This window comes from Bubalus kerabau, chromosome 5, assembly GCF_029407905.1.
Source record: "Bubalus kerabau isolate K-KA32 ecotype Philippines breed swamp buffalo chromosome 5, PCC_UOA_SB_1v2, whole genome shotgun sequence".
Lineage (NCBI taxonomy): Eukaryota > Metazoa > Chordata > Mammalia > Artiodactyla > Bovidae > Bubalus > Bubalus kerabau.
In genome coordinates, this window is record NC_073628.1 from 124194534 (window position 1) to 124219358 (window position 24825).

Sequence of the window (24825 nt, forward strand, 5' to 3'; positions counted from 1 at the left end):
GTGTGTGTTAAAGGAACACTGGATGCATAGAATGGTCCTGACTGTAGAAATCTGCTTTTTATTCTCTTTGTTATTGTTGTTGTTCAGTCGCTAAGTCGTGTCTGACTCTTTGTGACCCCATGGACTGTAGCATGGCAGGCCTCCCTGTCCTTCACTATCTTTTATCTCTTTAGGTACCTGTTTAAAGTATTAATAATTTTAACATGAAATTGACCTTGGTGATGAAACCAAGTCTAGAGGCGGGCTTTAGACAGTGGCTAAAATTACACTCCTGAGTCTTATTTTGCCTTCCACTGGTTGCTGATCATAACGAAGTAGCCGTGCTTGCTGACATCCTGACTGTGTTACTTGCCTTGTGTCTTGATTGATGCTCGGCAGTCCCTTGGATACAGGGAGTTTTTCCATTGCAGTCAGGAAGATCAGCTCCAAGAACTCAAAGTTCTTCACTTCCTGGCCCAAATATCCAGTTCTGTCACTGAGCCCTGCACAAGAGGGACTGGTCTTCCAGTGTGCCATTGTTGGTACCTGATTTAAAAACTCAGGCCACATCAAGAACTTAACCCAGCTGACAACAGTTCCATGTGTACCTAGCTTCATTTGTTTAGATTCACTTTTTCTTTATAGTGTGCTTTAAAATACTCTTTCAGTATGTTGGCATCTTGCCCAAGAAATTGCTGGGTTTTTTTCTATGGAATATGTGGGTGGAGATCATGGGATTTCCCTTTTTATGACTTCTGTGAGTTAAAAATTACCCCCATGAGTGTGAGGACCAACTCGATGGAAGCAGGATGGCATGGAGGTTCATGGGCCTCTGTTTGACTTCTTGCAGACAGCATCTTCCATGGGAATGAAGAAGCCTTGTATTGTAACTCACACAACAGCCTGGACTTAAGTTATTTAAATGGCACCGTCACCAACGGCGGCAGCGTGTGTAGCGTTCACAGCGTCAACTCCCTCAGCTGCTCCCAAAGCTTCATCCAGGCTTCTCCCGTCTCCTCCAACCTCAGCATCCCTGGGAGTGACATCATGCGGGCGGACTACATCCCCAGCCACCGGCACAGCGCCATCATCGTACCATCCTACCGGCCCACGCCCGATTACGAGACGGTCATGCGGCAGATGAAGAGGGGCGTCATGCACACGGACAGCCAGAGCCAGTCCCTGCGAAACCTCAACATCATCAACACCCACGCCTACAACCAGCCGGAGGACCTGGTGTACAGCCAGCCCGAGATGCGGGAGAGGCACCCCTACACGATCCCCTATGGGCCCCAGGGGGGCTACGCGAACAAACTGGTCAGCCCATCAGACCAGCTCAACCCCACGAATCCCATGGTACCGAGCAAGCCAGGGGGGCCCAGCGCCATCTCACACACGGTGAGCACGCCGGAGCTGGCCAACATGCAGCTGCAGGGCGCCCATAGCTACAACACGGCCCACGTGCTCAAAAACTATCTCTTCCGGCCGCCGCCCCCCTACCCACGGCCCCGGCCGGCCACCAGCACGCCCGATCTCGCCAGCCACCGCCACAAGTACGTCAGCGGCAGCAGCCCTGACCTGGTGACCCGCAAGGTTCAGCTGTCCGTGAAGACCTTCCAGGAGGACAGCTCCCCGGTGGTGCACCAGTCCCTCCAGGAGGTGAGCGAGCCCCTCACAGCCACCAAGCACCACGGAGCAGTGCACAAGCGTCACAGCCTGGAGGCGATGAGCAGCATGGTGAGGGGCATGGAAGCCATGACCCTGAAGTCGCTCAACATCCCCATGGCCCGCCGCAATACCCTGCGGGAGCCGGGGCCTCCCGAGGAGGGCCCCGGCAGCCACGAGGTCCCCCAGCTCCCCCAGTACCACCACAAGAAGACTTTCTCGGATGCCACCATGCTGATCCACAGCAGCGAGAGCGAGGAGGAGGAGGAGGAGGCTCCCGACCCGGTGCCCCAGATCCCTGTGCTCCGGGAGAAGGTGGAGTACAGCACCCAGCTACAGGCCGCCTTGGCCCGGATTCCAAACAAGCCCCCACCCGAGTACCCCGGGCCACGGAAAAGCGTGAGCAATGGGGCGCTGCGGCAGGACCAGGTGTGCCTGCCTCCTGCCGTGGCCCGGGCCAGGCTGCTGCGGCATGGGCCCGCCAAGGCCATCAGCGTCTCCCGGGCCGACCAGCTGGCCGTCAACGGGGCCTCTCTCGGGCCATCCATCTCGGAGCCTGACCTGACGAGCGTGAAGGAGCGGGTCAAGAAAGAGCCTGTCAAGGAGAGACCTGTGTCCGAAATGTTTTCCCTGGAGGACAGCATTATAGAAAGAGAGATGATGATTCGGGTAAGTGGCCGCCTCTCCCAGGGGCATCTTGGGAGGGATGGTTAAAGGGGCTGGTCCCCCCCTGACCCCTACCCCGGAGCACCCTCTCTGCTCCTTTTGGGTGATTCAGGCGCACCTCCCTCCTCTGGGCACGGAAGAAAGCATGAGGCTTACCAGGGAATATGGGAGGATTTAAACGTGATAGAATTTAAAAGTCACTTGCATTTTAAACAGGTGGGGTTTCGTTTCACAAAACTTTGTTCTTTGCTCCTTCCATTCTCGTTCATGGCTTCTCATAGGCCTACTTGGGGCAGAGTGCTGTGACGAAGTTAGGATCGTACAGATATGTGGTGTTGAGATCAGTGTCTAAGCCAGCATTTTGGTGTATGTATTCAGGGTCAGATTTCCCATTTCCTGAGCTGCCAGGAGCTCACCTTCCTCCCTCTCCTGGCATTTTGGTTTTCTCTGGGGAAAGCAGTTTTTCCCCAGTTAGATTTTAAAGAGCAGCCTCCCTTCAAAGCACAGCTTTCTGTGCAGATCTGGATGTCAGGATTGCTCATCAGTGTTGGTCCTGGTGTGTCCAGTTTCATTTTCAGATCCTCTTTCAATAGATGGTCAGCACAAATCTATGAAAAATTACAGTAAACTCAGAAGCGTACAGTTGAGCTTGAATTCAGCATTGAGCTTACTCTATCAAGCACTCACACAGGCATCTTCATACACTCACGCACACGCATGTAACATTTGACAATGCCTAATATTAGACATAAGTCACTCTTCTTCAGTATGTTTCCTCTGGAAGGTTAGTTATGTTGCCGGAGCAAAAGTATGCAACAGTTGCACACCCAGAGCAACAAAGTGAATTACATCTTACTAATGAGAAGATTGCTGGATTGTTGTTGCTACTTTACAAAATGTTTTATAATACCATTGCTATTTGTCCTGGAGATGTTCACTCCCTTAAAAAAAAAAAAAAAAAAGAATCCTCTCATTATAACTACTCAAACCCAGATTGACTTCTCCTCTGCATGTACCACATCTGGGTCATAAGGTAGCCAGCGCTTATTTTAGGAACTCCAGTGCAGCTGTAACTTACATTTTGCTTGGAGGGAATTCATCAAACTTTCTTCATGTATAAGTCTTCCCGATTCTGCAGTGGGAATCAACTTGTAAAGAATAGTAAAGAGCCAAAGTTTTAAGAAAGCCAAGTCCCTAGGTTTAGGAATCTAATCCATAGCAATGTTCCGGCTTTAGACAAACCTCAAGAACATTCTCAGCCTCACGGTTTTAGCCATCCATGGCGTATTGCTAGGAATTTGGTACAGGCATAACTTTTTCCACTTTTCGCAAACCTGGAGGGAAACTGTGAAAGGTGTGCTTGTGCCTGTGGCAAATAAAACTGTTTGGCTGCGGGCTGGAATGAAGTGCGGGCGTGGGTGCTTGGGGAGAACGTTCCACGTTTGGAAAAAGTAATCATTGGTAGAAAGGGAGTTTCAGCACTTCTGGGCCTCAGGCTCCTTTCACACAACTCAGCGTCAAGAACTCATCAGTCCAAGCATTTGGCGTTGCTGTTTCCCTTGCTGACTGGCTTTTATTGCCACCTACATGGTTGCCTAGCCTCACTTGGGTCATATTCATCCTCTTGTTACCTGTATCAAACAGAAGCCTGTAGCTGATACTTCCGGCACTGATTCCTCATATAGAGCTTCATGCATTATCACAGAGCACACAGAGGCCTTTCTCACTTTATCCACGTGTCCTCCCATCCCATCCATTGGGTAATAGTGAATAGCCGATTTTACCTCTTAACTAGTTCAGTAACATCATTACCCTGGCCCTATGTCATTTTCCTTTATTTTTTTAAAAGTCTACCTTTTAAAAAAAAAGTTTTTGTTTTTTGGCCATGCCGCAGAGCATATGGGATCTTAGTTCTTGACCAGGGATCGAACCCTTGCCCCTCACATTTTAAGCACAAAGTCTTAGCTACTGGACTGCTAGGGAAATCCTTTCCCTGATTTTCCCCCGAATCCTACATGCTCATGAGCTCAAGGGCAGTCACCCTTGGTGTCCCGACCTCAGAGGAGGACTCGGAGGGTCTTCAGTGAGGCATGCAAGATGGTGACCTGGCCCCTGACACTGGAGCTTGGGGTGGGTCTCCATTGTCCTTCTGAAGAAACTCACCCCAGTGACCTCCCCACATCTCAGATGCCTTACTCTGGTCCCCATCATGGGTAGCTTTTGCCTGGCTTGTTAGGCCTAGCTAAGAGAAGGCTGTCAAGGCCTTCCTAGGATGAGAAAATGTCACTAAATAGGAACTGGAAGCAGACAGCTATGGTGAGAATTTGCCCTGCAGGCAACCCTCTCCCCCTTTCTGGAGCTGCTTGTCCCCTTGATGGATAGTTCAGGCCTGTGGTGTGGATAGCGCCTTCTGCATGGCTCCTGCTGCTGCTTTGAAGACATTTCACTGTCTGTGGTTCCCTAACCCCCAGTCAGGTACTGGGAGAGAAGAGGCCAAAGCAGATCTTTGAATTCATTATTTCTGATCTCTGGTAATAAGCTCATAGGATAAACGAGGAGGAGCTAAGAGAAATATTTTGTCATTGGGGTTTCAGTGTTCCCTGGGTAGTAATCCTTTCCCAGGAAAGACAAGTAAGTTACTTTCTGCTTTGGGTCCAGTTGGGGTCACCTTGTGGTGCAGGTGAGAAGGAAGCAGAAGGACTGTCAGAAGGATCTGAGGACCATTTACCAAAAAAAAAAAAAAAATCATTGCTCTCTCAAAATTTTGCAGAGGAGTGAAACATTCTCAACTAAAAGAGATAACAGCAGGCAGGGAGGAAAGTCTCCCTTACAAAAACAAACTAGTAAGTAAGTAAACCGACAAAACTCCCCAAATTTAAATCCTGAATTTTCCAAGTCTGCCCAGGGTTGAGAAACCTGGATCATTCTTAAGAATAGAATATGTTTTGGCCCTTTCTCACTTTCTCACAGTTAATCCTCCTCTGAGAGGCTCCTTCAGCTTATCTGATGGGTTAGCCCTGTCACGGGACCATGCATCTTGACAGCATCACTCACAAAGGCCAGGGCTCCATTCTTCTTTTTTTATAATTGAAGTATAGTTGATGTGCAGCGTGTTCCCTGGTGGCTCAGGTGGTAAAGAATCTGCCTGCAATGCAGGAGACCTGGGTTCAATCCCTGGGGCAGGAAGGTCCCCTGGAGAAGGGAATGGCTACCCAATCCATTATTCTTGCATGGAGAATTCAATGAACAGAGGAGCCTGGCAGGCTATAGTCCATGGGATCAGAAAGTTGGACACAACTGAATCAACACACACAACAGGTGCTCTATCCTCTACCAATACCATATCGCCATCAAGACACTTTAGGAAGTAAATTGCTAAATGACAGACTAAGAAAAAAACCTGAAGATTTGAAAAAAAAATAATAATAAATAAACGGAGTAAGATCACTCCTTCATCTGTGGCAACCAAAGGAGCCTGCAAACTGTGGGTCAATATTGTAAACTCTGTAAAACTCATCTGTTTCTGTGCTTTATAGAGTCCCTCTGTCCTTTTGTCTTCTAAGACAAAATTATTGGGTGGAAAATGCTCCTGTTGCCTGAAGTGAGCAACTGGAGATTGGTTCATGCCCCAATCAGCTTAGAGGAAGTGGGAAAGCACAGCTGTAGATGAAATAACAGGGGCCCAACAGTTTCAGAGTGTTTGTGCAGGTGAGGACAGAGAGGGGTCACAAAGTCATAAACAAAAGCCAAATGCGGTCTGCATGGTCCCCAGATCGTGTTCTCCCATGGTTTAGTCACTGGGAGCCATGGCATCCATTCCTGTGGGTCTTCTGGATAAAGCATGAAGGATCCTGCCAGGGGGTCCTCTCAGGTGGTTCCAGGCTATGGTATTAGCGAGTTTGTTAAACTACATCAGCTCCCTTTCTGGGGATAATATCCCAGGGTCCAGAGAGATTCAATATCGAGTTAACACCTCAGTCTTAGCCCCTCTGAGTGGGAACTTGGGAAGGAAGTTTTTTCTCTACTTCTGTATGTATCCATCCACTTATCAATGGGACAGTTTTTCTACTATATCCTTCTGCTTCTCTATATAGTCATTCTACTGATTTTTGAGAGTTTGATATTGAAAGTGCAAGTAAAAATCTTTAATTTTGCTACTTAAAAAAATAATTGTAATATGTAATGGAGCTGTATATAAACTTGTTCTGTATTTTCCAAGTCTCCTATAAATGTGTTATCACACTTACATAATTTAAAAAATAAAAAAAAATCTAAAAAAAGAATGCAACAGTTTTTCTAAGCTTTTTACCATTTAATCTGCGTAAAAGGCCCATCATTGTGATGAGCTCTGATTATTCATGAATCTCTGTTTCTCTTTTCTTTGTCCTGTCTTCCTTCAGTGCTCACCTTCCTAAGGTGACTTGTGCATGCTTTTTTTGTGAGCCCTATGGCAGGGTGTATTTGTGTCGAGTCTCTGCTATTGTTTGTGTGTTTCTTTACTTCATTTTTAAAGAAACGCTCAGGAGGCCCAGAGGAGCCGGCTTCCTCAGGCACAGTGGGAATGAAGGGGAAGGCTGTGTTTGAATTTGCCCTGCTAATGGTAATTGTCTGCATTCCTTGGCTGGGGAGTTATAGATTTGGGGAGATTAAAACACATTCCAGCATTCTCCTGGTATTACGAACAATGAGAACATGCCTTTTCTTGCCACAAGAATCTAGAAAAGCAGAAGATGGCAGGCCTGGAGGCACAGAAGAGGCCACTGATGTTGGCAGCCTTGAACGGACTCTCAGTTGCTCGGGGCTCAGGGCGGGAGGAGAGTCGCGTCGATGCCACCCGAGTTCCCATGGACGAGAGGGTAAGCGCTGGGCTCGTCAAACGCGTGACTCATTCTCTGTGGTCTTAGGATTCCGACACTCTCCCCTCGCCCATGCACGCCAGCAACGAAGGTGTGTTTGACAAATTCATTCTTCAATTTGAAGATTAGGGCAGCCTGGGTTGTGCTGTATTAGAGTGATCCTGTCCAATAACTCTTGTTTTTTGGTCAGGTTGGTTCAGTGATGACGTCTAGAGACACCAGCCCCTGGCCACCTGTACATGTGGCCTCAGTCAACCCACATTTCTCTGGGCCTGTTTCTTTGTTTTGCAGAGTGAAGAGGTTAAGCCCTTGCCCTACTGCTCGACTTCCATGATTTTTGTGAACAAGTACCCTTTATTAGGGAGTAATTATTTTGCCCAAGCACTTACAGAATTCTTTAATATGCTGGCCCCTTGCTAGGACCTTCCCAGATGGCACTAGTGGTAAAGAATCTGCCTGCCAATGCAGGAGATGCTAGAGATGCAGGTTTGATCCCTGGGTGGGGAAGATCCCCTGGAGTAGGAAGTGGCAACCCACTCCATTATTCTTGCCTGGAAAATTCCATGGACTGAGGATCCTCATGGGCTATAGTCCATGGGACTGCGAAGAGTCAGACGTGACTGAGCAGCTGGGCACATGCTTGGCTATAGAGTATGACTGATATATAATTGTTAGGGTAATGCATTGTGGGAACTTTGGTTTTGAAAAGCAAAGAAAGTTGCATGGTAGTGTTTCAGAGGTGAACAAACATGTTCCTTTAGTCCCTGAAATTGCTGTCAGGTTAAAAAACAGGTTGTGTAAATGTAATAGAGTGCCAGTAAGATTAGGGTTTTAGGTTTTGTCAGCATATATGAAGTATTAGCATGCTCTGAGAGCCAGAAGTGTCTTACTTTTTTTTTTGGCCGCACCACATGGGATATTCCCTGACCAGGGCTCAAAAACTGTGCCCCCTGCATTTGAAGCATAGAGTCTTAACCACTGGACCACCAGGGAAGTTCCTAAAAGGGTCTTTAGTGGGATCATTTAATCCAATTAATACCACATTATTGTAATTAGTATTTTAGCCATGGGAAAAATAAAAGAGTCTAATCTGCATGACTAGAGAACTATGGACTAGTATTACCTTAAAATTTAGCTAAAAACAACTACATAATTGGAGAAAAGGATTTTTTTTGATAACTAAGGTTTAAAAATCTCCTTATCCCTAGAACTTGAAAAGCAGGTGGCTCAGTGGTAAAGAATCCTCCTGCCGATTCAGGAGATGTGGGTTGAATCCCTGGGTTGGGAAGATCCCCTGAAGGAGGAAATGGCAGCTCACTCCAGTATTCTTGCCTGGGAAATCCCATGGACAGAGGAGTTGGCAGGCTACAGTTCCTGGGGCCGCAAAAAGTCGGACACAACTGAGTGGCAGAGCATGCATACACGTTAATAACAAAATACTAATTTTGAATTTCACCTCTTGCCTAGTCTGGCAGACTTGTACTGTTTAAGGTATGAGTGAGGAGGCATTTGGTTATTGGACAAGAGAAACTTGCAATATGGTGAATGAATGAGACCAAATAATCAAGTTTTGATTATCCATCTTGAAACTACTGATTAACACTCTCGCTGTAAATATTTTGAGAAATCTGGTGGTTTTGTCAGAGTGTTTGGATCAGATTATTCAGAGAGCTGAAGATCACCTTCTGTTGCAGTTCAGAACCCTGAAGAAGAAGCTCGAAGAGGGAATGGTGTTCACAGAATACGAGCAAATTCCAAAGAAAAAGGCAAATGGCATTTTCAGCACAGCGGCTCTGCCAGAAAATGCTGAGCGCAGCCGAATCCGCGAGGTGGTTCCCTATGAGGAGAACCGCGTAGAGCTAATACCAACCAAAGAAAATAACACAGGCTACATTAACGCCTCCCACATCAAGGTAAGAAGGGGGGCGTGTTGGGAAGGCTGGTGGAAGATTGCTGGGTTAATGGTAAAAATGCAGGGAAGAGAAAACGGACGGGCTGCCACTGCGCAGCTTGGCTGGTCCCCAAACCCCTAGGGAGTGTTTTTGAACTCATAGAGTTTTTCTTAGTCAACTCGGAGGCCATGCCTAATGCTGCAGAGAGAAGGAAGCCCAGTGGCCTCAGGGAAAACCTCAGGTCAGCTATTTCTGAAGCTTGATTGTGTCCGAGGATTTAACTGTTTCTGTAAGTGGTAACTTTTCAGGAAACTCACAGGTAAAGCCGAGGATTGTCCCTTGCAGTTTGTAATTCACAGGCGATGGAGGCTGTGGAAGTTACAGGCACTGTATTTCTGTCACTGGAGTTTTTATGATGTTCAAGAGAAACAGAGAGTTGTCATTTCTCACTTGTGATACTGGTTACGCATTTTATAGCTGAAGTCCCAAATTTGTATGATATTCACAAGAGTGGACTAATTTAACCATCAACCATAATGGTGACGTTGATAATGAATTTTACAAGGTTTGCCAACTGTATTCAATGTATTTGAGTCATTACATTTTTGTTAACTAGTTCGAATACTCCAAATCTTCATATCTCAGTATTTCATAGACTTTAGTCAGCTTAGCTTTACTTCAGTTAGAACTTAGAGTTATAGATACATATGTGCATGCAAACAAGTTTTTCCTAAATAGCTTAATTTCACCAGGGCCCCTAATGACAGAGCATATTTGTTTAGAATGTCACCATTTGCCCTGGCCTCCAAACTAGGGGAATGATTTGTATACTAATGTGAATTGTATCCATGTAACTCTTACAGCTGTTACAGGATGTTTTTCAATAATACAAGGTTCACATTAGTAGTCTGTTGTGGTCAATAACCTTAGAAACCTATCTCTGGCATTATTTCCTTTCTTCATTGAATTTTTCAACTGTAGCCTAATCATAGGTAGGTTCCTTTGAGCCTCTAAAACACAGCCAGTTGTTGGCTCGTGTATCAGTTGAAACAGTTTTGATGCGGAATGTGGAAAGTGTACCATTGTTGGTATAGTGTTTTTGTTCACTGAGCATAGATAACCACATATTTTTCTATTGGAATATAATTGCTTTATAATGTTGTGTTAGTTTCTGCTGCACAACATTGTGAATCAGCCGAATGTGTACATACATCCCCTCCCTCTTGAGCCACCCTCCCACCCTCTCATTCTCCACTCCTCTAGGTCATCACAGAGTTTTTTTTTTTTAACTGTCAGAAAGTCCTGTCCAAAGAAATAGAATGGCATAACTCTCATGGATCATAATTGTGTATTTTAGTCATATTTTTGAGAGTGAGAACTCTCAAAACAATAATAATACAATAAAAAAACAATAAATAAACTAAAACAAAACAATAAAAAAAAAAAAAAACTGAGCCCCATAGAACTCTGAAGGGAACTGACAATGGTGAGTTTCCTGGGCTGATTTTAGATAACGAAACAATGACCGAAAAAATGAACTCAAAAATGCGGATCGCACAGCTGCTTCTTGCTAGAGTATCTGTGAAAATCTTCCACAGCTGTGATATACTATCTTCTTTTGGCCAAATCGCCTCTCCCATTTTCCATCTACTCTTTGGAAAAAGCTGTCAGTCTGCATGGGCTGTGCCCTTCGGGCGTTGTTAACAGAAACGTGCCTTCCTCCATATTCTCCGAGGCCCACATTTCATCTTATGGATCTGGGTTAGACATGGGTGCATTTAATAGACCCAGAGAGCTTGTGAGAACTTGTCCTTGTGTTTTTGGAATAGAGTTGTATATCTTGCCAGTGTTTCCTCCCTGGATTCCAAACAGCCGTTAACACAGAACAGAGATTTATTTGCTCCAGAGGTGAAATCACATCTGTGAAACCCACCTCAGTAGCATTGGCGGTTGGGTTTTTAATGCAGCTTTTAATACCCTCCTGTCAATACTTGGGGATATGCTGAAATTGCCCCAGGCAGCAGCATACTCTGGAAGTATTTATGGCTCCTATATGTTGGGTGCCAGAGAGGATAATGTTTAAAAGCATGATTCCACAGATAAGCCAAATTCCTAGCCAGCCAGCAAATACATGAGTGTCATCTCCCACCAGTACTCAGAAAATGGATTTTGCTTGCCAGCTTTGACCTAAACATGTCTTGTGCAACGAGATAATAACTGACATGGTTTTTGTTTGAATCAAGTTAGTATATAGTTTCATAAAACAAATGAGAGGAAAAGTTGCAAACAGTGATCACTCCATTACCCCTAAAGCTATCTTGAGATCCACACCAGTGTATGTGTAAGGAAGCCCTACTTAGCAATATCAAGGCACAGGAATGAAGAGATACCCAGAAAGAGTCCCTCCAGAGGCCCCTGTTTCCCCCTGCTAGCATCACCTCCCACACTTGGGGCACGCCTTTTTATTGATGAGTCTCCACTGCTGATATTTATCGCTGCAGAATTATCCTCCCAATGTGGGCTTTAAAAATATTCACAACCTAAAAGTTGAGAGTGATGCTTTATTTGATGAGGATTTTTCAGAATTTAAAGCCCAGGAGACAGCATCTCAAGTAAACCTGAGAAGGTTGCTCCCCGGAGGCGAGGGGAGGAGCCAGGTTATATAGAAGTTTTGCAATAAAGGGCAGGTAGTCAGAACATCAGAAGATTATTGTTAATTAAAGAAAACCAGATAACCCAAGTTAAGGAATTTAGCACTTCTCTGTGTATGGGAAGAGCGAGAGTCTGGGCTCACTGAAATCATTCCTTTGATAGGGGCCAGTATGGTCTTTTTACCACCTGAGCTCCCTGGAGGCTCCCCATGGGGAGTGGCTGCAGTCTGATGGCTGCTAGAGGGCAGGTGTTCTTTCCTTCCTGAGTCCCTTCAGGGCTCACCAGCTCACCATCCGCGCTGGTGGGGGCTGTGATATCCTTTGTTTACTGATATGGCAGGCAATACTCCATTTCTCACTAAGGGCACCCTGAGCTGTGTAGGGTAATGATTTTATTATCCAAAATCATATCAGGATTGCAGAGTTCAGTTGGATGCTATGATACTGCACAAGGGGAAGGTGGTGATAAAACACCATGTACTGTTGGCTTCTGTGCATTCAGAACACCTTTACTGTATGCGGTATAGAGTGGGTACCACAGAACTTTAGGACACACTTCCCCTCAGGGCAGTGGTGGAAGGACATTGTTATTCCAAAGGGCTGTTATTCCATGGTAGACTTTTCTGTTATTTAAAGGATGCCACAAAGTACTGTTTCTCAATATAGTAGTGGGGTATAGAACCAGTTTAGTAAGGAAGAGCTTGTGGGGTTTTGTTTTGTTTTTTTTTTGCTTGTTTTTTTAGTGGATAGACTGTAAAAAAGAGAAAAGAATCGCAATTATTAATACATTGCATATTGGAAACATAACTATTATGTCTGTAAAAATTGTTAGATTACACACATATATATTCATATAATATTATACATGTGTATCGGAGAAGGCAATGGCACCCCACTCCAGTACTCTTGCCTGGAAAATCCCATGGACGGAGGAGCCTGGTGGGCTGCAGTCCATGGGGTCTCTAAGAGTCGGGCACGACTGAGCGACTTTACTTTCACTTTTCGCTTTCATGCATTGGAGAAGGAAATGGCAACCCACTCCAGTGTTCTTGCCTGGAGAATCCCAGGGACAGAGGAGCCTAGTGGGCTGCCGTCTACGGGGTCACACACAGAGTCGGACATGACTGAAATGACTTAGCAGCAGCAGCATACGTGTGTGTATATATATATATGTGTGTGTGTGTGTGTGTTTAATATGCACTGATTTGTACATAATTACTGTGAGTTGAAGACCAAAACCCATGAGGTATATTTTGATAAGCTTGAGTGGCATAATGTTTTCATGTGAAACTGTGTCGCTGGCCACTCCTGGTCTCAGGACTGTTGATAACGGCACTAACACGTTGGACCTAAAAATGTTATCCAAGGTTTTCCGGTGGCTGCAAAAGGACCTGTGGTCAGCATGGAATTCTGTCCTGGATTTGGGGTTCATTCACTGATGCTTCCCTTGGCTTCCAGGTGGTGGTCGGTGGGGCAGAATGGCACTACATCGCCACTCAGGGGCCCCTGCCACACACATGCCACGACTTCTGGCAGATGGTGTGGGAGCAGGGAGCGAACGTGATCGCCATGGTCACTGCAGAGGAGGTAAGGGGCATGGGCGCCCTGCCATCTGTCCCGGGGGGAGGGAGTGGCCGGAAAATGAGCTTTGTGTTGGTGACCCCACTGTCCTGTCCTCCTTCTGGCATCGTTTCTCTGCCAATCCTTTTTTCTCTGATGTGCCTCTCTTTTCTCTCCTTATTTCCATATAGGTTTGTTTTGTTTTCCAAAGATAATTTATTGTTATGTCCCATTTTGATCCAGCTTTTAACTGTTTTTCTTGAATCACCATGTACTACAATTAAACGAGCAAACAAGCAAACAAAAAACAACCAGACTTCAGTCCAGCCAGCTCACTTTTGTTGTGCCAAACAAAGCAATGGTCTTTGCATTGGAGTCTGAGAACTTTGGGGGATCTCCGAGTAACTTGGCGTATATTCCCAAACCCTGGGCATGGCAGCTCATAGGCTCTCCTGTTTATCAGCTGAAAAGAGACCAGAAGCTGTTATTTCTGTAGAGGAGGCCTCTATTCTTTGGGGAGAGAGAAAAAAAAACTTTTTCTTCCTTTGCCAAGTCAAACATAAGTTTTTCCATTGTAACTGAAGAAGTCCATGTGGTGTTGCCAAAACTGGCATATACCCCCAGTCCATCTAGCAATTCACTCAGAGCATGTTGTCTTTGGGGAAAGATGTTTTGTGTTTCTTCTCTTGTCACAGTCAAACTTTTTTTTTTAAACCACTTCCTTTGGTTCCTTCCATTAAATTTTACATTATGTTTTGAAGTCATTTAAGGGTCAGGCTTCATCTGGGTGTTTGGGGTTTTTTTTGTTTTTTTTTTTTAACCATGTATGATCACATGCTTCCCTGGTGGTTCAGATAGTAAAGAATCCACCTGCAGTGTGGGCGACCTGGATTTAATTCCTGGGTTGGGAAGATCCCCTGGAGGAGGGCATGGCAATCCACTCCAGTGTTCTTACCTGGAGAATTCCATGGACAGAGAAGCCTGGCGGGCTACAATTCATGAGGTCACAAAGACTCAGACATGACTGAGTGACTAAGCCCATCACAGCATGGTATCGTATACCCATTTCCTAACAAGTTTTAAAGGATGGGAAACAGAAAGAAGTGAAAAACAAGTCAAATTCCTTTTATTGACTCTTCCGAGCAGATGCTTTCCAGAACAGCCCATTAGAAGGTAGTGATGAAAGGACTTTGGGCCCTTGCAGGCCAGCTGTATTTCTCTAGGCTGACCTTTCTGTCCCATCAGGGAGTAAATGCTCCTTAAAGTCTCTAGTTTTATCACCCTATTGAATTACATCCCTAGAAGGGATTCATTCCATTGAAAACAAGGTACTTGCCCTCTGTGCTGACCCCCGGGAGGGACAAGGTGGTAAACACAGCAGGTATGATCCTTGTCCCCAGGGAGCTTACATCCTAGTGGGATTTACTGTAAAAAGTGAACCAATAAAGTCAGCTCAGATAGTGGTGAGTGCTGTAAAACCAGTAATGGGCTGGAGGGTGACTGCGGGACTACTTTAGGTTAGATGGCAGCCCGGGGCCCTCCGAGGAGGCTGCATGTGAGCTGAAGCTAGTGTGACGGAAAGCCTTAGGAACAAAGTCCAGCGATCTGTGAAGCAGCCAGAGGCTTACAGTCTCTTGAAATCTGTAACTGATGTAGGTTGTTGCTGAGTCATGTTGAACTCTTTGCAACCCCATGGACTGTAGACCCCCAGGTTCCTCTGTCCATGGGATTTCCCAGGCAAGAATACTGGAGCAGGTTGCCATTTCCTTCTCCAAGTTGATGTAGGTACTCAGCAAGTTATGTAAAGGCCTCCGATAAATCCTCTTTCATAGGATGGTTCAATAAAAGAGGCAGGTGCGCTTCAAATTTAAGAAGACTCAATTCAACCAAAAGAGTCAGGGCAGGACTACTTGGGTCCCTGAAGATGTGCTGCTTTGTGAGCAGACCAGCCACCACTTGCGGCTCATTCCCCCCGCCCTGTACGCTGGGCTTCTCTCCTCTCTCTCCACCCACCTCCTGCCCTAGGTACCCTTCTTTATTTTTATTTTTAAAAATTTTTAATTAAAATAATTTTTTTTTGGCCGCACCATGTGTCATGAAGGATCTTAGTTCCCAGACCAGGGATCAAACCTGTGCCTCCTGCATTGAAAGCACCAAGTCTTAACCACTGGACCACCAGGAAAGTCCCCTGGGTCCCCTTGTAAGCTACCATCTCATCCACCCCCGCTTCCACCCCTGTGATGTCAAAATTCTGCAAAACTTTAAAACAGACTCTGTTTTTGTCAATGGCTGAGAATGCGTATCCCCAGAAAAGATTATAAAATTAAGAGAGAGCAAAAGAGGGTAGAGCCAGTTTTCCCCTCTGCTTCAGTTGCAGTGGAATTAAAACCAATGAATCAGGCTGGGGGTGGGGGGGGGGAGGGGGAAGGAGATTGATACCAGATGATAGAGACAGTGTCACTGCTTGGTGGGGGTAACAGAGAGTAGTACCCGGGGTCAAGCATATGAAATGAGAAGCATGACCTAGAATGGGAGCTTCCCAGGTGGTGCTAGTGGTAAAGAACCCTCCTGCCAATGCAGGAGACATAAGAGACATGGGTTTGATCCCTGGGTCGGAAGATCCCCTGGAGAAGGGCATGGCAACCCACTCCAGTATTCTTGCCTGGAGAATCCCATGGACAGAGGAGCCTGGCAGGCTACGGTCCATAGGGTCACAAAGAGTTGGACATGACTGAAGTGACTTAGCATGCATGACTTAGAATGATTACTGGATCTCTCACTCCTCTGCTTAAGGTCATTTCATCACCTTCGGACGGCTTCCCATCATCCATGGCATGAAATCCCTACTCCCTGACACGGACCACAAGGCCTTTCTAACTAACCTCCTCTCTGCCATCCACACTGAAGATCTTCCTGCAGTTCTCACAGTGCCTAGCTTGTTCCCATCTCTGGCTCATCCTTACTCTGGCTCTTCTAACATTCAACTGCAGCCTGGTTGGGAATCTTTACATTTTTCCATTGATATAACTGCATGGTAAATCTTATTACTGCTGCTGCTGCTGCTGCTGCTAAGTCGCCTTAGCTAAAATGTATGAAATCTGCTCTGTGGGAAACACTGCATGATGTTACTGAGTCAGTGACTTAGAAGCCATTCAGGTTTTCTGTGGTCCTCAGATTTTAAAACTAAGAGGATAAGAGCTTCCCTTGACTCCTGTCCAATTTTGCTTCTCTGTGTGATTCAGGAAGGCGGACGAACCAAGAGCCACCGATACTGGCCCAAACTGGGTTCCAAGCACAGCTCAGCCACCTATGGCAAGTTCAAGGTCACCACAAAGTTCCGAACAGATTCTGGTTGCTATGCAACCACAGGCTTGAAGGTCAAGCACCTTCTGTCCGGGCAGGAAAGGACCGTGTGGCATTTGCAATATACTGACTGGCCAGACCACGGCTGCCCAGAGGATGTCCAAGGATTTTTGTGTAAGTTTTTGCTTCCCAGTCGGAGTTTTACCAACAGCATATATGGTCTTATCAGTTGGAGGTGAAATGAAAAGAGAGGATACTTTCTCTTAGGTGGTGAAAGTATTATAACATTGAAGTATATAGTACTTTATATAGTGTGTGTAGAGCAGAGAAGATTAATACTTGTATTCTCTTTACCATTGATGCAGTGAGCTAAATATGGTAAACTAATTGGTTCTACCTTGATTTAGACCTTTAGTACCTATTCTGATACACAGCACGTCCTAGAACCTTGGAAACATGCTAAATAAAATAAGCCAGATAGAGAAGGACAAATGCTGTGTGATTCCACTTATGTTGATTTACCCAGAATAGGCAACTTAATAGAGATAGCATAATGGAGGTTACCAGGAGCTAGGGGGAAGGGGAATAGGAAGTTATAGTTTGATAGATACAAAGTTTCTGTTTGGGACCACAAAAAAGTTCTGTAATTGGATAGTGGTGATGTTTGCAGAATGTTGTAACTAGACTTACTGTCACTGTATACTTAATGTTATGTACTTTTCGAATGATCAGAGTGGTGCATTTTATGTTATGCATTAAATATATTTTACCACAATAAAAAAAAACACAGAGCAATAAAGAAAAAAAGAAGACTTTAAAACTTTCTCAGGAGGATTTATATCTCAGAAGCCTTGCATTTCCTACAGCAGTAAATCCTCATCAGTACTTTCTCATACCTATGATTAAAGATAGGTGGCTACCTATAAAGATAATTATTGACATCAGCCTGGAGTATTCGAAACTGCCATTTTCAGATTCATTCATTTATGTATATTTTTCAAGTTATGATCATCTTAGAAACTAATTCATCCAGATTGTATGCAGGAGTTGTTTGAAAGGCCAGCACCTGGGCCTGTGTGTCCACCATGTGCCAGACACTGAATCCGGCTCTTAGCATGCAGAGATGAAACGGTCTCTGTTTTAAAGGCTCTCTCAGTCTTCTGATGAAGGCAGCCCAGTGATCACAGTCTGGGGTGAGAGCTGATGCCTCTGGTGCTAGCTGTAGCACCCCCTTTCCTTTCCACAGACGCCCCTAAACATCCTGCACTTGTGGGAAACCCCACTGCTTCCTCACCCAGCTAGGAAGGAGGTCCGAGGGTGCCCTGCAGATTATTGATTATATACCTGATAAGTTGTTGATTCACCAGCTGGCAGAGGACCTGTGACCACCACAAAGGGAGGATGTTGAATGCCAAAACCTTGATTTTCATTTTGATAACTCATTGAGAATAGGAGGGGTGGGGAAGAGAAGTGAGAATAAGTTTTCAAAAACCTAAAAGTGCCATTTCACAAGTCCAACTAGAAAGACTCTGATGTGGGTATTTCATTCCCCATTAGTGTGCTGATGGTTCTTGAGGAGTTGGACACTGAAAGTAAGAAAGATGATTGGACTCACAGGACCTAGAACAAGATCTAGAGTGGGTTAGTGGTTTGCCTGAGGCCCGACAGTTACCTATAGCTCCAAATATTAATAAGGAGCATGGTGACCTCTGCAGAAGTTTCTTTCTTTGTAACAGTGTGCTTTTTATTCTTTTTTGGTAATCTTTTGCTAATTGCTATTAGAAGCAAGACTTAGAAATTGGAACCAATAAAAGTAAATCCATCAGATGGTTGACTAACAGCTCTGATAAAAGACTGAGTTTATAAGATGGCTAAAATTACAATCAAATCTTTTAAATCTGAGCCAGTTTAAGAAATGTAAATCTAAATTACTGAAAAATAGAGAAAAATTTTAAATAGTATTAATTAGTTTACCTTTCTAAGAAACTCAGGACAAGTGTGCTGAGCAGAGTCTTAGAAATGATGGCTCTTTAGGTCATTAAGAATTTTAAGAGATTTTTGTTTGTGTTTAAATTAGATTGCCTGGATGCAGAGGAACTGGGTCAAACTGTCTTCCAGCCTCCAGAGGTCTTCACTGAGTTACAGCTCAAGAAACTTTATTAATATGATTGCTGGAGAAAGAATTCATTGAAATCTAATTTCTCTGTGTTTCATGAAATTCCATTTGATAGTGGCATCTGTTTTATTGATCAATATTCTTTTCACTTCTCTCCTTAAATTTAACACAAGAAAAACCTTGTCTCTTGTATGTGAACATTGCCTGCCATCAGAGAATGTTCATTGCCTAATATCTCTGGGAAAAAAAAATTGTGAAGGGGATTCCATGCTCAGTATTTAGCTCATGTTGGTACAAATAGCAACTACTTTATGTAGTCACCTCAGATTGCCTTCCGTCTTGTTTTGTTCTCTCATTTTACGTCACTGATGGTGGTAGTAAACGTTCATTTGGGTAAAACTACTTCAGATTACTAATTAAATAAGGTTATAAAGGAAATTAGGAGTTCTTAGTCATTGTATATAATCTGGCGCTTTTACATTATCAGAATGGTTTGAATACAGTTTTTTTCGCAGTCTGAATTTTTCTCCTCATTTGATTTTACACTGCTGCACTGGAACGAGATTTTCTGAGCATCAAGAACCTTCAATTCTGCTTCTCCCCGAACTATAAAAATGTCAACTACGAATTGACTTTTTCTGATTCTTAGACTGTACAAGGATTACAATTATTCTTTTCCCTTTTTTTGTGATCATGAAAAAAAAAGTCTTTAAGGTTTAGATTGACTAATTTTTCATTTGTGACCAACTGGAATATTAAACAGTTTCTTGCATAGCCCTGTGGGGCCAGGCAGATGTTGGAAGCAATGAGGGAGGTGGCACCCCCCCCAACCCACACATTGCCTCCAAAAAAGGGGGGGCCATTACCTTGAGCTACTCACGTAACCACAAGGGATCAAAGCTGAAAACCAGGCTCCCCAAAGTCTATTTTAAAGTCTGAAAATGGAGTCAAGCCTCGCTGATGTTCACTCGCTCAGTGAAGGGAAGGAGGAAAGGGCAGATGGATGCTCTTCCCACCAGAAATTGGCTCTGACAGGCGGGCGTTTCAAGGGGACCTAGCTGGTGTTCTGATCCCAGTCTGTTAATAGTAGGAATTGCTGTAAGTAATGTCGAGAATCATCTGCTTGGGGGACTTTGGGATTTGCAGAGGGGAAAACAGAATTTAATTTTTAAAAAAGAACTATTTAATTTAAAGAACAAATTCTCCCTTGGACTAATTGACTCCCAGCTGGTCCTTTCTGGATCCAGGACTGTACAGTGGGTACCAGCCAAATAATTAGTGTCTTGTAAGAACTGTAAATTATTGTCACTTAAAAAAAAAAAAATTCACTGTCATTTTTGCCCCCCTCACTTGTATGCAAAGCCATGGAGGACTTCAGTGACGAGATTTGCGTTTTGTCTTGCAGCCTACTTGGAGGAGATCCAGTCAGTCCGTCGCCATACCAACAGCATGCTGGAAGGCACCAGGAACCTGCGCCCCCCGATCGTGGTCCACTGCAGCGCCGGGGTGGGGAGGACCGGCGTGGTCATCCTTTCTGAGCTGATGATCTACTGCCTGGAGCATAATGAAGTAAGTCTCTCCGAGCTTCTGAATCGTTCCCCTTGGGGGCCAGGCTACACCACGGCCAACCTTTGACCTGTGCCCTTCCATTTCCACTGCTTAGTTTCTTCTCTTGACAAGAGTTTTCCAGACCCGTGATTCCCACTTGGGCTCTGACATTTACAATCTTCCTTATCTTCTTTCCCATTCATTGCTCTGTGTAGAGACCCAAATAATATAGAAGAGTGCAAAGTGTAAGAAAGGAAACATTTAGAAAATCGGATCGTCACTGGCATCAACTTCCAAAAGCCTGCAGTGTTTTTTGTAGAAGGTCTGGTTTTATTGTGGGTAATTCTCCATGGTGGGTTATTCAGTCCACATAGTTTAGATGAGTCTTAAGCATTTCTGGGATGTATTTTGGCTTGACTCCTCCGTGAAAATGTGTGTATTTTAAAAACCTGTTTCATTCTTCAGAGGGAGGTTTCATTGAGGAGGCTGTTTGCTCTTGTCTAGGTTGGCAGTGGTGTGTAGCAGAGCTGGGTGGATGACCTGAGGGTACAGACATGGCCTGCCTTTGCCCAGGCTAGGCACGTTCGGGGCTTTCCCGCTAGACGCGGGCTGTGGCTATTTGTGCCCACATGGCACATGGCATTCCCTTCTTGCTATAGGTCAGAGTTACACTGAGGGACTTTTGATTTTGTGGAGATGAGAAAACAGCAATCAAAGGCTAAAGACCAGTTCATCTGCCTTCTATTCTCATGAGGCTTTAGGGGGTTTAAATGGCTTTAATTTTTTTTTTTTTTCTTAGCCGGATTCTTCATAGCAGCTTGTGTCAGTTTTCTGATTTTAGAGATGACGATACCGAGGGCCAGAAACAATCGAATGACTTGCCCAGTGCCAGGTGGCTCTTAAGCACTGGTGCCAAGGTTTGAAATGAGGTCCTTCACTTCCTGGCCCCGAGTTATTTCTTGTCTTCACTCTGCCTCCAAACGCCGAGTGTCATTTGGTTCTTGTTCAATTTCCAAATTGTATAACTTGGCGAATCAAAGGAGACTTTTGAAATGGTAGTTTTAAAATCAGGAGATGTTATCATGGACATTCTGTGAAGGAATTTATCCAACAATATGTATTTGCTCAGTAGCATCAGTGGTTTGAAAAATCAGATTAAATATTGCCCCATGAAATTTATTATATTGAAACGTCTAGGAAAACAGTCAGTGCCTAGTTTAAACATGTTCAAAGGATGTTTTAAGTTCCCTGCCTATAAAAAGTTATTTTTGGAAACTTTCAGCCTGTACGTATGAATGTTTATGCTGCTAAAAAGTAGAAGAGGGATTATATCAATGTGGCCTGTTGTTCAAACAAACAAACATTCTGTTGGGGAATGAAATGCCCATCACGGAATCAGTTGAGTCTACATCACAGAAATCTCATCATCTCCTGTGAGTTTTTATCCTTTTTTCTCACAGAAGATTTCTGGGTTGTTTGCTTCCCTGTCACTGCTAGAAATCTCTAGGAGTTTCTATTAGAATAATGGCTTACCACTGAGTCGCAGATGCACTCAGTGCTGGGAAGATGGATTGAGAGACAGTGGAAACGGAGTACGTATGACTGCAGCGTATCCCAGCTCCCCTGGTGGCACCAGTGGGTTCCTGGGGAGGAGAAAGGGCCTCATGGTCCCCGCTCCACTTAGAGATCTTGTCCTCATGTCAGTTTCTTTGACAAACTTCCCTTCTTTTCTCCATTCCCCACGTACCCTCCTGTGCTCCCCTTTCCTCCTTTTCGACTATGAGAAGCTATTTTCTCTGTCTTGTCTGACATGGAGGATCTCTCTGTTCTGTGCGCTCTTTGGAGACCCATCAAAGACTGAGCCTCACTAATGCAATGACATGAAGGCTCATCGATCACCAGATGTCATTGGCCCAGGGGAACATAAATAACACGTGTCAGAGCCAGCTTGGTGCAGAGTGAGGGATGCGGCCACAAGCACCCTGTATGGACTTGGTGAAGGCTTGGGGGGATTACACTCTCCACGGGGTTTATCCAGACATAGCGGATTTCCTCAATGCCTAGTTGCATGCCAGAACATTCTTTACAGGAACCTGTGGTCAGTCCAAAAACGACTTCTGTTCCCATTGATATTCCAAGATAGCAAGATGACTCATATTTTTCACTTCCCTTCCCCTAGCACAAATATAGTCAGCCTTATCTGTGCCGTTTCCCATAACTGCTATTGGTAGATGGCTAGGGAGAAAAAAATTCTCTACTTGTTCTGCTTCAGGCCTGTCTAGTAAAATTCAAACCCTTACTTTAGGAGTGGGACCACGTTGCTTTGTTTTTTTAAACAAAAGATTTTGCTAAATCAGTATAAAATCGAGTGTCCCATTTTTCCCCTGTCTAAACTTTCCCATCTCCTTTTCCTGTCTTCTGGATCTCGGATACTTTATGTTTTAGTCGATAATCCATAGAGTTTGAATTTTCTCAGGGAGATGCTTTTTATCGGAGCGAAGAATCTTACTGTGAAGTTGGGCAGCTGTGAGGTAGCAACGGGAGGGGAGTCTCCGGGGCTGCCCTGAGAAGCTTCTGTGTGTCCTGTTGCCTTTGGTGACTGGGTGTTGGCTGTAACATTTCAATGCCCGTACATTTTTTTCCTCCAGAATGCACCAGTTTCATGGTTTGTGATCCTCTCTCCTGGCTGCCTGTCCCCGATCAGCTAGATTACAAGAGATCAGGTTCTCACTAGCCACATAGCAAGATGTCTGCTTTTCTCAATCGGTTACTCCCCCCTCCCCCGTTCATAGAGTAAGGGGAGAAAATGTCTCCTAAACAAGGTAGAGAAAGCATCAACGGCCTCCTGATTCCTTGAGTTAGGGACAATGGACAGCGGAGCCTGTGGGAGTGAATCTTCAAGGCAGGTTGAAGGATTTCATTGAGGACCAGGGGAACCTTGGTCTTGTCCCCAGACAGCCCCACATCAGCTAGTACACCACCCTTGAGTCAGCCTCGGGGCTGAGTCTTACAGGTCAGGGAGATGGTAGCGATCATGATGATAATGATGCTGGCAGAGATGCAAATGGACGTGATGGTGGCACCAAGAAGGTGGTGGTGACGATGACAGAGCGGGGAAGTTGGAGGCGACAGAGGTGGAATTGCAGGAGAAGGTGGAAGGAGAGGAGATGGTGGTGGTGGAGGAGGTAATATAGATGGTGAAGGGGCTGGTGACAATGACCAGCAGCATGAAAATATTATAATAACCACAGCTCACATGTGTCTAGCACCTACCACGTGCCAACACTGGGACTTCCCTGGTGACTCAGCAGTAAAGAGCCTGCCTGCAATGCAGGAGACTTGGGTTCAATCCGTGGGTTGGTCAGATCCCTGGGAAGAGAGCATGGCAACCCACTCCAGCACTCTTACCTGGAGAATCTCATGGACAGAGGAGTCTGGTGGGCTGCAGTCCATGGGGTCCCAAAGAGTCTGACGCAACTGAAGCAACAGCGCTTGTACACGCGCCAACACTATTTCAAGAGCCTTACAACTCATAGCCTTTACAGTGACCTTATGAGAGAGGCCCTACTAGTGTGTGCGAGCTTGCTAAGTCACTTCAGTCATGTCTCACTCTCTATGACCCCACAGAGGGCATGGCAACCCATTCTAGTATTCTTACCTGGAGAATCCCTATTAGAACCCACATCTAACAAAGAGAAACTGAGGCACAGGGAGAGGACCTCTTAGCTTCTATGTGACTCTGCCTCTCTTGTCAAAGCCTTTGATGGGCACGAGGTAGAAACAGTCTTATTCTGTCCTTACATTCAGGGCCCCACACAGAGCAAGGCTCATCGTGCATTGTGTTAATTGCTATGGAAGGTGCTCTGAGGTACTTTAGAATATAGTTTAGACACAGACCCACTAGTTACCATCAGAAGCTTATGGTCTAGGCTCTGTATTTTGACTAATAGTTTGAGGATTCACATGCTTTTTTCTCTTTCCTTATTACCAGGGACTTGTCCCTTTTAAATCTGTGGTGTGTGTTACTTAACTCGTTGTGGAGAAGCTCAACGAAACAGGACGGCATGTGTGGTATCGTAGCTACACACAATTTGGAAATAGCTGAAATGACTTTTGAAAGTAAAGGAGGAGAAGACATATGACTGAGTTTTTATTATTCTGTTTTCGATGCTTGCTGAGTCCTTGGTAGTTTCCTGGGTGTGGTTGTTCCCCTGGACTAAGGGCTCCCAGAGCAGGGGGGCGTGTGCCAAGGGCATGATGGCACCAGGACTCCATGGTGCTTCTGCCCCAGCTGGTCCAGGAGGATGGAAGTGACGGGAGGCGGGCCAGGGCTCCGGTGACCCACTGTTTTCATTCCTCTCCACTGCAGATCCTCAAAGGATTTACACACAGAATATTGTTAGTTAAAGGCGATCACTCCAAACAAGACTGGTGTCCAGAGATTGTGCTTTGACATTTTAAAGGTTTACACATAAATGATCTCACGTGGTTATACCCGAGGTCCTGCAAGATGGCAGGATGGGCACGGGTGTTCTTATTTCACTAAGACTGAGACACTGAGTAGTCTTTATCAAGAGCTCTTGTGTGGC

The 24825-nt window shown here is 45.1% G+C and overlaps 1 protein-coding gene across 12 annotated transcripts in view; it reads left to right on the forward strand.

Moving 5' to 3' along the window:
- Positions 1 to 24825, forward strand: part of PTPN14 (protein tyrosine phosphatase non-receptor type 14) — a 190255-nt gene that overhangs the window by 164553 nt on the left and 877 nt on the right. For all 12 annotated transcript variants that reach the window (XM_055582980.1, XM_055582975.1, XM_055582978.1 and 9 more), the window contains 6 exons: positions 830 to 2313; positions 7023 to 7166; positions 8861 to 9079; positions 13168 to 13296; positions 16512 to 16746; positions 20094 to 20257. In XM_055582980.1, the coding sequence (XP_055438955.1) occupies positions 830 to 2313; positions 7023 to 7166; positions 8861 to 9079; positions 13168 to 13296; positions 16512 to 16746; positions 20094 to 20257 (2375 nt within the window). The remainder of the gene's footprint in view (positions 1 to 829; positions 2314 to 7022; positions 7167 to 8860; positions 9080 to 13167; positions 13297 to 16511; positions 16747 to 20093; positions 20258 to 24825) is intronic.